General features: G+C 34.9%; 1 protein-coding gene and 1 non-coding gene across 3 annotated transcripts in view; both read left to right on the top strand.

Annotated features, from left to right (window-relative positions):
* The window catches only part of MCMBP (minichromosome maintenance complex binding protein), a 45,488-nt gene that overhangs the window by 10,953 nt on the left and 18,078 nt on the right, over nucleotides 1-16,457 (top strand). For both annotated transcript variants that reach the window (XM_072971997.1, XM_072971996.1), the window contains exons 2-6: nucleotides 8,032-8,117; nucleotides 8,749-8,889; nucleotides 9,020-9,061; nucleotides 11,288-11,389; nucleotides 14,713-14,857. In XM_072971997.1, coding sequence (XP_072828098.1) covers nucleotides 8,032-8,117; nucleotides 8,749-8,889; nucleotides 9,020-9,061; nucleotides 11,288-11,389; nucleotides 14,713-14,857 — 516 coding nt within the window. The remainder of the gene's footprint in view (nucleotides 1-8,031; nucleotides 8,118-8,748; nucleotides 8,890-9,019; nucleotides 9,062-11,287; nucleotides 11,390-14,712; nucleotides 14,858-16,457) is intronic.
* Nucleotides 4,435-4,509, top strand: TRNAV-AAC (transfer RNA valine (anticodon AAC)). Its single transcript has one exon. It is a non-coding gene; the product is annotated as a tRNA-Val (tRNA).

Here is a 16,457-nt window from a genome sequence, read left to right as displayed (position 1 = left end):
GTCTGTTTGGTTTTTCTTAAGTCGTCACAGAGACAAGGATGCTGTTGTTTTAAACTTTCCTTTGTTACTGAGTTCTTATCTTGTCACATTTTAGTCAGAGAATGTATTGTACATTTGATATCTATTGAGATTTCCTTTGTGGCTAGTGCATAGAACTTTTTGTGAATGTCACATGTACCAAAAATTATATGTTTGGGTATTTATATATATTAACAGAGAATTTATTATCTTATTCATATTTGCTATATTTTTGTGTTTTGTGTTTAATTTATGTTTCTGAGGGGGCTGTGGAAAGGTCTCTGATTGCTGTTTGATTATTTTTTTCCTCTTGAGTTCTGAAAGTTGTTGCTTTATGTATTTTTAAGGTTATATTGTCAGGTGCCTGTATATCTTATTTTCTTAAGCAATAGTATGTTAAAATTTAATTTACTTATGTTTGCTTGCATTACTTTTTCTGTTGAACAGAAATTTGACATTTTCACTAAGTTTCTTCAACATTTTATTCATGACACTTATTTACTCAAAACTGTTGTCTTTTTGTGAATGTTCTTCAATGAGCCGACTGAATCATTCCTCTAATTTGTGCAGTTGATTTTTAGGTTTGTTCCTTAGTTTTCATACTTTTGTTTGTTGTTTTTCGTTTTTTGTTTTTCCCTGTTGCATTCATGAGTTAATCCTGCTGTTTCTTGGGTCCTGTGTCTTTGTCTTTATTGAATTCATCTTTTTAAATTTTAAATCATTTTAAGAAAGGTTGTATGAGAAGCGAACAAGAGGCACATTGCATAATGATAAGGCAGTCAATTCACCAGGAAGATGTAAATGTAAGTGCACCTAACAACAGAGTTTCAAAATACAAGCAACAGCTAACGACAGAGTTTCAAAATACAAGCAAAAACTGACAAAACTGAAAGGAGAAATAGACAAGTCTGCAATTATAGTTGGAGACGTAACTATTCCTCTGAGTACTGCAGCAGAACTAGTGGGTAGAAAATCAACAAGGATGTAGAACCACACAACACCATGAGTCAAGTAGATCAAGTTGACATTTGTAGAACACTCTGCTTAACAACAGTACAATACACATTCTTTTCAAGTGCACGTGAAATAGTCACCAAGGTAAACCACGTCCTGCATCATAAAACAAATATTTAACAAACCTGAAAGAACTGTAATCATCAAAGTATATTCTTTGACCATAATGAAATTGGAAGTCAGTAACAGGTAACGAGAAATTCAAACTTGTGGAAATAACACTTCTGAACAATCTGTGGATCAAAAATAAGTCACAAGGGAAATTTTAAAACATTTTGAACTAAATGAAAATGAAAATACAACATACCAAAATGTGTGTGATAAGCCAAAGATGTGCTAAGAGGCTTTAGGGCATTTACTAGAAGAGAAGAAAGGTCTCAAATCAATAATTTAAGCTTCTACCTTATGAAATGAAATGAAGAGCAAAATAAACCCAAATCACACAGAACAAAGGAAATAATAAAGACCAAGCCAGAAATGAATGAAACTGAAAACAGAAGAAAAAGAAAATCAAACCCAGAGTTTGTTGGATTTTGTTTTGTTTTGTTTTTTTACTGAAAAAGACCTTTACAGTTCATAAGCGTCTAGCCAGACTGGCAAAGAAAAAAAAAAGAAGACAAAGATTATTGATATCAGGAATGAAAGGGGAGATACTATTAGAGGCATGTAAAAGAATAATACAGTCATGAAAAGAATAATGCAGCTAGCTCTTGGAAGTAAATTCAACAACCTGGATGAAATGGACCACTTCCTTAAAAAACATTCTATTCATTTCCTGTTTCTGCTATAACAAATTATCACAGATTTGGTAGCTTAGAACAACATGAATTTATTATTTTAAAGTTCTGGGGTCCAGAAGTCTGATGTGGGTCTCACTGGGATAAAATCAGGTGTCTGCAAAACTGCATTCCTTTCTGGAAGCTCTATGGGAGAATCTGTTTCCTTGTCTTTTTCCAGCTCCTAGAGTTTGCCAAGATTTGTTGGGTTGTGTTCCCCTTCTATCTTCAGCAGGTCAAGCCAGCAACAGCAGGTCAAGTTCTTACATCTCACTGAGACTTCCTCTTCTGCCTCCTACCACATTTGAGAACCCTTGTGATTACCTTGGACCCACTCATATATTCTCTCTGTTTTAAGGTCAGCTGGTTATCAGTTTTAATTCCATCTTCCACCTAAATTCCCTTTTACCATCTAAAGTAATGTATTCACCAGTTCTGGGATTTAGGATGTGGACATCTTTGGGGGGCCATTATTCTGCCCACCACAACCACATACTATCTAAACTCACTCAAGATAAAATGGATTTCCCTTCCCTCAGGTCCACCCTCCCTCAGGGACCCTCCCTTCAGTGTCCCTGAGAGCCTCTGTTTTACTTTTGCCTCTATGAATTTGCTTATTCTAGATACCTTATATAGGTAGATACAACATTTTTCCTTTTTTGTATTATTTCACTTTAGCATAATGTTTTTAAGATTCATTCCTGTTGCCCTAATTGTCTTTTGACAAATGTACGAAAGCCAATTCAGTGGACAAAGAATATTCTTTTCAACAAAGATGTTGGAACAATTAGATACTTATATGCAGAAATATTAATCGCAACCTTAATCTCATACTTTGTAAAAAATCAAAATGGGTCATAGATAGATAAACAAGATTATACTGTATAGCACAGGGAAATATATACAAGATCTTGTGGTAGCTCACAGTGAAAAAGAATGCAGCAATGAATATTCATATATAACTGAAAAATTGTGCTCTACACTGGAAATTGACACAACATTGTAAACTGACTATAACTCAGTAAGAAAAACAAAAGGGTCATAGAGCTAAGTATAAACCCTAAAACATAGAACTTTTAGAAGTAAACCCAAGATTTGGCAGTGGGTTCTTAGACATAATTCCCAAGATACTGCATAAAATGAAAGTTTGATAAATTGGGCTCCATCAAAATTAAAAACTTGTTCTGCAGGACATTATTAGGCAAAAGTAAGGACAAGCTATAGGTTGAGAGAATATGTTTGAAAATCATAGGTCAAATAAATGAATTGTAGCTAGAATATATAAAGAAAATGCAATAGTAATTAACCCAATTTAAAAAGGAGCAAAAGATTTAAGTAGCTCTAAATGGACACTTCATCAGAGAGGATATAAGGATGGCAGATAACCCCGTGAAAAGAGTTCAGTATCGTTAGTCACTAGGGAAATGCAAATTTAAACCATGGTGGGATATCACAACTATTAGAATAGCTAAGAGTTTTTTTTTTTTTAATGACAATAACAAGTACTGGAAAGAATGCAGACAGCTGGATCTTATGCATTGCTGATAAGAATGCAAAATGATATAGCAACTCTGGGAAGCAGGAGAAATCTTAAAGTTAATGATGTATTTACCATACATGTATACTCAACTGTTCCATTAGGTTGTTACCCTAGAGAAATGAGAGCTTATGTTCACACAAAAACTTGTATACAAATGCTTATAATTTTTTTTATAGTTATCAAAACCTGGAGACAGTCTAAATGTCCTTCAGCAGGTGAATGGAGAAACAAATTGTGGTTCAGCTAAACAGTGGAATATTACTCAGCAATAAAAAGAAATGAGCTATTAATGCATTTATATGTTGGGGATTCCAAGACCACCCCTATGTTTGGAGATTCACTAAAATGACATATATGACTCAGTATGTAGTTGTACTCCTGGCTGAGATTTATTATAGCAGCATAGTAAAGATACACAGCCAGATCCTAAGCGGGAGAAGACACAGATGGAGTCTGGAAGAATCTGTATATAGGTTTCCTTATGCTGTCTCCCATGGAAAAGTTAATAGATTGGAAGACTTGATATTGTTAAGATGTAAATTCTCCTCAAATCTGTATTCAATATAACCCTAATTGAAATTTTAGAAGACTACATAGAAGTTGACAAGTTGTTCCTCAAAATTATATAGAAATGTTGAGGATCTAGAATAATCAGACAAACTTGAAAAACAAAATTGGAGAACATTACCTGATTTTAAGACTTACTATCAAGCTATAGTGATTAAGGTGATTTGGTATTGGGTATTGTAGGGTGAGTATTTTCTCCTCTTCTGTAGCTTTCTTTTTGACATTCTTAATGGTGTCTAGGAGTTGAGTTTCACATTAGTGCCAAGGCAGTTTACTGCTAGAAAGGCTTTTAATTAATGCTGCAACAAATGGATATCTTTTTGGAAGAAATGAGCCTTGACCTGTACATCATGCTATAAACAAAAACATTAACCTGATATGGATTATAGACTTAAATGTGAAAAGTGAAAAATAGGAGAATATCTTCATGAACTTGGGGTCAGTAGCCATAAAAGGGAAAAAAATGGAAAAATTGGACTTCATCAAAATTGAAAATTTACCAAAAGATACTATTAAGGTGGGGGTGGTATAGCTCAGTGGTAGAGTGCATGCTTAACATGCAAGAGGTCCTGGGTTCAATTCCCAGCACCTCCATCAAAAGAAAAAAAAAAAGACATCATAAAGAATGTTAAAAAGAAAACTATAGATTAGGAGAAAATACTCACCCTACTACATATGTCTGACAAAAGACTTGCATCCAGAATACCCCAAATTTGTACAAATCATGGATGCTACAACAAAATCATTTTTTAATGGAAAAAATTGTGAGCAGGCACTTTACAAAAGGATTTATTGCGACGGTCAATAAACACATGGAAAGGTGTACATCACTAGTCATCAGGGAAATGCATATTAAAACCACAGTGAAGTACCACTGCATACCCAGCACAGTGACTAGCAGTGATTAAAAAGATGGACAAGTATTGGTGGAGGAGAACACCTAGATCCCTCATACACTGATGGTGAAAGTGTAAAAGCGTGTATGGTTTTTTGTTCCTTAGTTCCCTGACCGCTTGAACTAGGGCAAGATTGAGTGTAGTGGTGCTCACATTCAGAAGGCCAGGGATTCATGGGAAGTATGGTAGAGTGATATGTGTGTGCTCAGCAGGACTCTTGGTTACAAATGGCCCAACTCGATTCTATTTAAACCGAAGAAGATGAATATGTTGTCTCAGGTAACAGTTCCTGAGTGGGTTAATGTCAGGCTCAATTACAGCCAAGTGCTTCAGACTGTCTACAGAAATCAGCCTCTCTGCACTTTCCTCTGGGATGGCTTAGTCTTCAGTCAGACCTTGGTCACAGTGGCCGCCTGCAGCTTCAGGATTATAACCTATGATGTCAAAAACAGTTCCTAAACCTTATTCTCAGGATTGTCCTTGGTTGATGAACCCCTAAACCAATCATCAGAATCACTGTGAGGCCTAGGTAAGGTCCACCCTTGGACTAAGAGTGAGGGTGCAGTGGTTCCTCCCCTAAAAAGAGGCACTTGCGTCACTGGAAAAAGAGGAAATGGATGTTTGTTTTGCAGAACAACCTATTTTCTCTACATTGTACTTACTTAATTTTACTTCTCTAACTCCAATAGCTATGTCCCAGGCCCTTGCTAGGGCCTGAGAATGTAAAGGCTAGTTGTCTGTGAATAGAGAGCGAGTCTGTAGCCTGGCACTGAAAACTCTCTGTGATTTGTGTGGCCTCTTCTTCCTTTTGTTCATTGGCTTTATTCTCTCCGAGGCACTTAGTGCTCCATGTACTTGAATTTCTGTAGTGTCCATCCTTTTCCTCGGTTTACCTTTGCTGTTTCTTCCCTCAGAGTGCCCTGCATCTGGAATATGCCCATTCCTTATACTTCAGCATGTTTCATTTCTACCCCTCTTTCCAGGCCTGGATCAAACACTTTCGGAAGCTGCCTCTGAGATTTCTTTGACCTGCGTTAGTTTCTCCTCTTTGCTTTTGCCTGTTGTCTTATCCATAGCTTATCTTAGCTCTAAGTATCCTGATAGCACCTGGTGGAGTGCTGGATGTGCAGTGGAATTAATTAATAATGGACAGTTATTGTACTCTTGTTAATTTTGGAAATATCTATTAGAGTCCTTTTAATTGTCCAGCAGTACTAGGTATTTGTAAGCTGGCTTTACGTAAAAATATTTTGTATACATGTAAGTTATTGAGAAGTAACTTACTGCTTCCCAACCACTCTTTGATGTAGCTTCATCCCCTGTGATGTGGCAGTTCAAGTTTCTTACACAGATACAGTCAGAATAGTAGTGTTGGTGTGGCAATCGTGGCTGCATGTAAGTCTTTCCTTTAAATGTCTGTTTTGACTAGAAGCAAAAATACCCATTCTGTCCCCCCTCCCCAGTTCAATAATTTTTAGTGGTGTGTATCTGGTAGAGCTGTGGTCCTGACTTCCGTGTGCTTCAGAATCACCTAGAGGGTATTTTAAAACACGAATTGCTAGGCCTCACTTCCAGAGTTTCTGTCAGTAGGTCTGGAATGGGCTGAAGAGTTTGCCTTTTTAACAACTACTCAGGTGGTGCTGATGCTGCTGGTCTGGGACCCACGCTTTGAGAACCAGTTTACTAGTAGAGTTAACTGACCCTCATTGCACATCAGAATCACTGAAGTAGTTTTCCCCTCCGTGAGTGCTTTTTAAGAACTGGCCTTTGCTCAGTTAAGTAAAAGCATTTGGAATCTCTGCTAAAGCATGGTATGAGCTGGATTTTGTGAATATTTTTGACTGAATCAACTCCATAACAAATACAGACAAAATTCCTTTACTCCACATCTCCATAGCCCCTGTGTGATGAGTATGGTACCTGTGTGATAGGGGAAGTATTGGCCAGGCTATGGTTAAGTAGGGCTAGTTCATGAAATCATGTTTTCCTTTTTCTGTTGATAATTCACTCTTTGGTCTTGGCCAATTCCCATAATTCTTCAAAATCTTGGTTTTCTTGTTCTTAACATGACGTTAAAAACACCTTTCTCTCATTTTGCCATCATCACTGCGGGAAGCATAAGTAGATGCTAAATCTTGTGGTCAGGACAAGTTTCATGAAAATTATTTGCATCGTCTTGAGGTATCTCCTGTAGATCGCTCATTAGTTGTAAAAGCGGAAAAGTAACTACAGTGGAGAAACTATCACTTTGGGTGATGAAAATGAACACCATTAGTGAGGAGAAGATGGACATCTGGTCTCTAGATGATGCATTTACAAGAACACAGCATCACTTTCGTAGCACTGTGACTGGTAACACGTAACTGCAGTCTAATGATAAGGAAACATCAGACAGACCCAAAGTGAGGAGCATTCTGGTTTCTTACAAAGGGTTTACGTTCTTCAATATCAATGTCATAAAAGAGAAAGATTGAGAAGCTGTTCCAAAATAAAGGAGTTTTTTTTTTAAAGATAGCTAAAAGGAGTATATGATCCTAGACTGGGTCCTGTACTGAAGGGGAAAAAGTACAATACAGGGTAGTGTTGGGTCAAATAACAAGTTGGAATATAGATGGTAGATTAAATAAAACATACTGTATCAATTTTAAATTTCCTGAGATTGACAACAGGTACTGTGGTTATATAAAATAATCACCCTACTCTTAGGAAGCACATTAAATTGTTTAAAGGTAAAAATACACGATGTGTGTAACTTAAGTGAGTTAAGGGCGAGAGAGAGAGCGGATGATAAAGCAAATGGAGCAGCCTGTAGGTACCTTGTACTTTTCATGCAACTTTTTTGAATGTTTGAAATTATCCCCCCCACAAAAAAAAACCACCTCTGCTCTACATTTCAGCATAGTTGTAAAGATTTTAAAAATCTATATAAAAATGTTTTCAAAGAGCAGTGTGCTTTTCAAATGATGGTTCCTGTGCTGCTTTGCCAAGGAAGCCTCATATCTCATTCTGTGTGTGTTCTCAGGAGGTGGTTAGCTCCTGAGGGCCCGCCAGTGGTCAGCCTCGCCCTGATTGTCCTGACAACCTCACAACAGGGCAGCTTCTGGAGTGTCTTGCCCAGTGTTTCCGATAAGGCACGCTAAACGAATTGTGTGACTCACCTGAACGTAGTCTATTATTGTATATTGTCCCTTCAGGTTTGAAAAGTATATTTTTCTTCCAGCTCAAAATGGAGTTAATCCTGACTGGGAGAAGAAAGTAATTGAATATTTTAAGGAAAAGCTGAAGGAAAATAATGCTCCTAAATGGGTAAGTTTATTGCTGTTGTGGTAGGGCGGGGGTGGGGGTGTGTGTGGTGCGGGGCAAAGGTGGGCAAACTTCCAGTTTCTCTCAGTAGTGATCTACATATAATTTAACAATATATAAATTACTGTGGATAGCCCTTTTTAAGTGCATATGTATTAAAAGATTTTGGTCTCTTTTGCAACTTAAATTCAAGCAATTAAATCCTTCTATATTGGCACCTCTAGGTGGCAGTAATTGACCATGATATTTCAAAAGACAGAAAAAAGTGGGTAGTTATGAGAGCTTTCATTATCTTTTGTTTTATTATCTTCATTTTAAAAGAACTGGCATGCGTGAGTTTTAAGAGCTCAACAAAGCAAGTGCTTTTCTGCTAACTGGAAAGTGTTCTGAAGGAAAAGCATCCTCTTCATTATAGTCAAATGTCATCATACAAACTTGCAAGATCTTAAAAGTGCTTTTGTCCACCAATTGTGTTATGTTGACCGTTGAGATCAATTGACTCCTGATAGGGCTTGATTTTTTTGTTTGTGGGGATTGTAATTTGAATTTAGATAGATGGATGGATAGATAGGCTATATATATGTGCTTAATGTTTTGTAGACAGAATATTTTGACTTGACTGTTTTTCTTTAAGGTACCATCATTGAATGAAGTTCCCCTTCATTATTTGAAACCTAACAGTTTTGTGAAGTTTCGTTGCATGATTCAGGATATGTTTGACCCTGAATTTTACATGGGAGTTTATGAAACTGTTAACCGAAACACAAAAGCACGTGTATGTATTGGTTTTTTCATGAAACTTACTGTTTGCAATTAGTAGTATTAATTTTGCCCTTATATTGTTTATGGTAGTTTTGATTCTGATATACTCATGTAATACTGTTATTCTTTGTTTTGTGTCATAGGTTCTTCATTTTGGAAAATATAGAGATGTAGCAGAGTGTGGGGTATGTATACTTAAAATATATTTAAAAAAAAAACTTTTTAAGGAGAATTTTTTTCCTAAGCGGAGAATGTATTACTTTTCTTTGGTTAATGTCTTGTGTGTAAGTTAATTCTAAGAAGTTATGTGAAATGTTTTCTTTATTTGCCTTTTACTTGAGTTTCTCTGATATGATTTTTTTGATCTTCTAAAATCTCTTAGGATGTGGAATATTGTAAATGACAAAACTAATTGCTTTCTTTTCCCAATATCTATATACTTTTAAAAATTATATGTTACGATAAATTCTTTTAAAATGAAAAGTTAAAAGATTACTTTAGGGCTTAACACCTGCTTAGGTAAATTTGATTAAATCCTGCTCTTTCCCTAGGAGGAAAAGCATAAACTTAAGCTTTCTTCAATAAAACAGTGCTAGAAACTCTCTTACTTACCAGTAATGGAGGAGGGAAGAACACAGAATCCTGGATATAATTATAGTTGTGAAAGAGGTAGTCCTTTGATGGAAGATGGAAACTTACTAGAAAAGCCATTATAGAGGAACACAGTGTATCTGCATTTTGGGGGGTATACTTTTCTGATAATAGGTGGAAAACATGCAGAATTAAACTTAATTTCATTTAGACACCTGTCCAACATGCCTGATACTATAACTGGGGAAAGTTTAAAATTTATTTTTAGTTTAACAGTAGAAGATTATCAACATGTCAAAATATATTAACTAAAAATGTCTCTTACATTTTACTTTTTGCATTTTTCGTATGGTTTCTGTTGAAACATGGTTGGTAATTGTCAATTGTTGGCATTATCACAGATGAAGATTGACCAGACAGGTGCTTAGGCAAGACCTCAGTAGAAAGGTGGGCCTCAGTGGAGGCCTCCATTACCTCCATTCTGGATCTAGAGCTCTGCTTTGCAAATCCAGAATCTTGGTTTAATCAGACTAGCTAGGGCTTTTTACATTCTGGGAGTCTGACTCCTTACCCAAACCTCAGTTTTAATTTATAAACCCTAATACCAGCCTGTTAATTCACCATAGATACTGTTCTTGATTTAATAAATGTTCCTGTTCAATGGGCTGATCTGTTTGGAAGAAAAGCCCCAGTTTGAAAGGTTGCCATAAAGATTATATTAAACACAAATATAAGAAATACAACTTCCTAAACTTATTTAGAGTAATGGACTCATGAAAGATGGATTCGCTTAATCTTACATACGATAACCTTCAGGTCTCCCAATGTCTTTTTTCTTTTAGGATGTTTCCATAGTGTGCATTGTTGTGCCAAGTCTAATGAAACAACTTTATAAATGTTTCCTGCATCTCTTGTTTAAGGAACCCTAAGTCATATTAGGCTGATATATTAATACACAACTTTTTTTTTTCTAGTGCATAACCATGCAGTGTCAGTGTATAGCTCAGTAATCTCGGAATCTAGAAATGGGAAAATAAAATAGATGAGACTGTCCATCTGTAACACTTCGAAAGGCAGAGAGTTTGTACTATGTTGGTAAAGAGTCACAAGTAAAAGCACCACGCCAGGAAAAGGGGACTTTGGGCCTGGGAAGAAAGAAACAAAAACCCTAACTTACATATTATCTACAGGCGCAACAGATGTGTCTTGGGTTCTTTTTTTCTTTCTTCTTTTTCTTTTTCTCTCCTACAAAATACGGATTTTATTGACTTTTAGGGGATTTTTTTTGTACTGTAGAAGTAATGTGTTTTTTGAAATAATTTTTTTTTTCAGCATTAAACATCTTGAGTTCTCTCTACCTCTTAGGATTTTCGAAGTATATTTGAATATATCTTTTACGGAATAGTATCTGACTTTAAAATCACATCTAAGAGCTACCTTGTAATGAGTATTTCATAGGCTGATTCTGATTGCTTTCTACGAGAGAGACAGTTGGATTACCATGTGCTTTGTCTTTGGAAAAAAATAGTAAAATGTCCCGTTTATTTTAAGGGATTTAATTTTGTAACCTAGAGTACTGTGTATTTTGTATTTCAGGAAGGTACTAGATTGGTTGTTGCAGTTGAAGCAATTTTATGTCTGTTTTCTTTTAAAAAATAGTTGGGATTTATTAGTTGCTTGTTGATTAGATTCAGTCTTAAATATGAAATATTTACTGTGATTTTAAGATAACATGAAAATGTGGTTGCTAATTTTTAAAGTTTTAAAAAATAAAATTAAATAAATAATAAAATTTTTAAAATGTTTTGTGTACATCACAGCCTCAGCAAGAAGTTGATTTAAACTCTCCACGAACTACCACTTTGGAAAGACAGACTTTCTATTGTGTTCCAGTGCCTGGAGAATCTATGTGGGTAAAAGAAATATCCTTTATCTGAATCTTCTTATGTGTTGAATGGTTCCTAATTGATTTTCTTAATTAAAAAGACCACCATTTACATTTTGATTTTAAAAAAAAAAACAGTCTTTTTTACTTGAGTGAAGTTAGCTGGGAAAAAAAATTATTCTTCATTTACAGAGGTTGGCTTTATTTTGATAAAATCTTGTCTTAAGAAAATTTATAAAAACAACCTTAAGTATCCATCACTACTAAATTATAAAATTATGGTACATTTCTCTAATGAAATACTGTTTAAAAGACTGAGGTAGATTTAAGGAGACTGAAAAAGAGAGTACCACAATAATTAAGTTAAAAAATAGTTTTAAATTAGAACTCATTCTAATTTTCTTACAGGAAAACATGTTTGTTCTATTGAGAGATTATGGAAACATCTCAGTCTCGTTTCTATTTTTTTTTTTCAGTTAGTCATTTTTTTAGGCCTAGTTCACATATACTGAAATGCACAGATTTTAAAGGTACACTTTGATGGTTTGGATAAATGCATACACCCATGTAATTAGCATGCCTATCCAAATAAAGAACTCTACCTTTTTATAGTCACCACCTCCTCCCTTACAACCGACCACTACTCTGATTTCTTTCACTATAAAGCTTTGTTTTATCTATTCTTGAATGTCATACAAATGGGATCATATAATGTATAGTTTTAATGTGTCTGATTTCCTTTGTTCAGCTTAATAATTAAAGATTCATCCGTATGTGTATCCATAGTTCATTCCTTTTTATTGCTCATTGGCATTTGCTTATATAATTTCCAATTGATGAGCATTTGGGTTGTTTCCAGTTTGGGGCCTGGCATTTTTGGGGTGAGATTTTAAAATACTAATTCAGTTTTTAACAAATATTTGGTGTCAGTTGTGATAAATTTTATCTTTTAAGGAATGTTCCAAAATCATTTAATCTCAGTTCTTGAATTTATTGACATAAAGCTTCATAGTATTTACTTATTTTTCTTGTAACATCTAAGGGATATCTAGCAATGATTTCCTTTCATTTCTAAAATGTTAATTTATTTTTCTGTTTTATGCTTGATGAGTACTGCTAAGGGTTTGTCAGAAAACTAACTTAAAATTTTCTGTTTTCTGTTTCATTGACTTCTGCTTTTATTATTTCCTTCCTTTTTTTGGTTTTAATTTTTTTTCCTGCCTTCTCAAAGCTCACATCATTCAATTCAAATCTTTCTTTTCTAATATTAGCATTTAAGGCTATAAAATTCTCTCTAGTCTCTGCTTTAATTGGATCCCACAAACTTCGACTTGTTTTTAACTCTCATTCAGTTCAAAGTATTTTCTAATTTCCATGTGATTTCTCCTTTGATCCTTGATCCTTCTGTTGATTTCGTTTTCATCCTTTGTGCTCTTGTCATACATTTCACTTGTGCTTGTAGAACCTACAATGTATTATTATTTTTGCTTTAAACATTTGTCTCCTACATAAATTAAGAAATGAGGGGAAAAGTTACATCTTTTATATTTGTGGACAGTTACTGTTTCCAGATCTTTTTACCTTTGTTTTCTGTCTAGAATCGTTTCACTAAACCTTTTTTTTTTTAAAGTACAGATCTGTTCGTGATGAACTTTCTCAGCTTTTTTTCAACTGAAAATGTCTTTATTTCACCTTTATTTTTGAAGGATATTTTCAGTGGATATAGAATTCTTGATTGATGGGTATCTCCCATCTTTGACACTTTAGTGATACTTTTCCACTGTCTTCTGGCTTGTTTTTTGATAAAAGGCTAGCTGTAACTTGTATCATTGTCCCCGGTATATAATGTGTCTTTGATTTTCCTCTGGTTGCTTCTAATACTCTTTGGTTTTCAGCAGCCTGACTATGAACCAGGTGTGGGGTTTTTTGTGTATTTATTTTGCTTGGGTTTTGTTGAGCTTGAATCTGTGGGTTGATATTTTTCAGAAGATTTCAGCCATTATTTCTCCAAATATTTTTTTCTGTCCCAGTCTCTCATCATTTTCTCATTTTCTGAGACTCCAGTCATATAATTGTTAAACTAATTGTTGTTGCCCTCCAGGTGATTCAGGGTGTTTTTTAAATCTTATTTTTCAATTACAGATTTTTTTGTTTGGTTCTTTTTCTTTGTTTCCACATTTCTGATAATACTTCTCATATGCTGACTCACATCCATGTTTTCTTTTAAAATTATAAATTTTACAATTGCTTTTTAATGCCCTTGTCTGCTAATTCCAATATCCTGGTCATCTCTTTCTCTCTCTTTTTTTTTCTTTTGAATGTTTTAATCCCACTTAGCCATGTTTTTCTGCTCCTTCACATAACTAAGGATGTGTTATGATTAATTATGCTGATAGACAACACTGTAGAAAGTTTAGTTTTGTTGTCATTTCAGAAGTGTTGAATTTTGTTCTGGCAGGCAGGTAATTAGAGTGGATCACTTTGATCTTGTCAAGGTGTGGTTCTGGGATTTGTTAAGGTAGATAAAGAGTAGCACTTACAGTGCAGGATGTAGTTCTTACTTGTGAGATGTGCTATTTCTGGGTCTCACCTAACTGTCCAGGATGATCAGCAGGATCCTGTTCTAGTTCTGTACAATCTCCAGAATCTCTGTATGGCTCCCAGCCGAGCAGCAGCTGCTCTCTGCTAGGCCTCTGTTTGCAACTCCTTCCTCTAACCGTTCTCTGCATTCCAGGTACTTCAGTAGCCCTGAACTAGGTGCTCTGTTTTCTCTACGAGGGAGCTCAGCCTCCCCTTCCTTTTGTTGCAGTTCGGAAAATTGCAAGAAAAGAGCTCCCTCAAGAAAGAGCTGGGGAGAATGTGGAGTTTACTTGCTGTGTTTCTTCTCATTTAAAGATCATAACCTTATGCTCCGTGTTGTCCAGAGACTGAAAACAGTTGCTTCATGTCTTTTGTCCAATTTTACAATTCTTTACAGCACAGTAGGGGGCATAAGTTTGAGCTGTTAACTCTTATGACCAAAACTAGAGGTACAGCCTTCTTTTTTTTTTTAATTTTAAAAATCCTTTTTTTTTATAATTGAAGTATAGTTGATTTACAATATTAGTTTCAGATATACAACAGTGATAAGAATTTTTTAATAGATTATACTCCATTTGTAGTTATTATAAAATATTGGCTATATTCCCTGTGCTGTATAGTATGTCCTTGTAGCTTACTTACTTTATGCAGCAGCCTTCTTTGAAAAATATATTTTTATTTTAACCAAACTGCCAAAGTAGTAGTCTTTTATTAGTCATATAATTAGCACTAAGGATATTCCCTGGTTCATGGTACTCTTTCCTTAACCTTTCATTTAACGCCTATGTTAATGCAAACCAAGCTCGAGTCAGTCCTTCAACATCCTACACTCCCAGTCGCCACAAGAGGAGTTATGAAGATGATGAAGATATGGACCTACAGCCCAACAAACAGAAAGATCAACATGCAGGTGCCAGACAAGCAGGTAGTCTGTGCCAACAGGCTTTCTGAGACTTTTGCTCTCTTGCAGTAGAATTGTTTTCAAAATTAATTGTTGTATAATGTAGCTCTAGATTTAGAAGCTGGCAGTGATTTGTCAACCTTGCTTTCAAGTTTATCAGAATTACAGGCAGTCTGGAGTTTTAACAGTTACTCTTTGTTAATCTCAGCTCTTAAGTAATGAAGGCATGGTACTCCCTCAAAATGATGTATTTGTATCTGAAAATATCCTTTCTTATTTTCCTTTTGGAATAGTGGTACTTTAATTTAATGAGACTAAAAATATCAGAAGAAAAACATGAAACTGTGGTTTACTGGATTACTTATTCTTAAACATTAAAGCAAATAACCCTTAGAATAGTCACAGTTCCATTTATTCTATTTACATAAGTTCATAGTGGTTTATTTATTGAAATGTACTTAAAACACAGTTAATTCTGATTAAAACAAGGAGGGCAAAAGTTGAAATTTTCTAAGAGAATGAGAGAATTTCAGAATTGGTATATATCATTATTGTTTTCATCAATCACAGTTTTTATGAGCAGTGAATTCCTTCATGTGGCAGGTAGGTAAATGTGTCTTTATTTCTCCTTTCATGTCCAGTCACTTCTTTTTAGCACCTTTAATCTGAGGGCAAGTTAAAGGCAGAGGAGGTAAAACAAAACAGCCTAGTCGATTTGAATCTGAAAGATTGGGTTGAGAGGGCAGGTGTAAGTGGTAAGCAGAGATTTACTAATGAATTTCATTAACTGTATATTATTCTACTTTATAAGTTCATATAGTATTTAATGCTAAGGCATATTTTAATGATTTTAAAATTGGAATGTTTTCTAGTAAATATATACAAATGTGATAATATTCTTTCTTTTTTCTACCCACCCCCAATTGTTTATTAAAATTAATGATGTATCAAAACAGCAAATAACATACTAGAATCCAGGATATATGGTAATTTTCTTTCTTACCACTAAGCAGTTGATGCTCCTTTTTATTTCTTACCCCTTTGTTTTGAATGTCATACTACAGGGCTTTTTAATACATTTGTGTGCATTATTTATGAAAAGTCTGCCTTATTTGTTGGTTTCTAGGCAATCTATCAGGCTATATATATATATATATACACACACACACACACACATACATATACATATGTATATGAGCTGTTTTGGAGATAAGTGTAGATTCACATGCAATTCTAAAAAATAATACAGAGAAAGCCTGTATACCCACGACCCAGTTTCCCCCAGTGGTAGCATCTTGCATAATTATAGTAGAATATCATAACTAGGAAATGGATATTGATATAATCCACAAACCTTTTTCAGAATTCACATTTTTACATGCACTTATTTGTGTGTGTTTATTTTATAAAAGTTCGTCACATCTTTGGATTCATGTGACCACTACCATAGTCAAGATAGAGAACAGTTTATTACCCAGATCTCTCATGTTACCCTTTTATAATCACACTCACCTCTCCTGACTCTCCTAACCCCAAGTTCCTGATCCCTGGCAACCACTAATTTGTTCTCCATCCCTATGATTTTGTCATTTTAAGAATGTTGTAAAATGGAGTCATATCATTG

The sequence above is a fragment of the Vicugna pacos genome, chromosome 11, assembly GCF_048564905.1.
Source record: "Vicugna pacos chromosome 11, VicPac4, whole genome shotgun sequence".
NCBI lineage: Eukaryota > Metazoa > Chordata > Mammalia > Artiodactyla > Camelidae > Vicugna > Vicugna pacos.
This window is presented reverse-complemented; position numbering and strand designations above follow the sequence as displayed.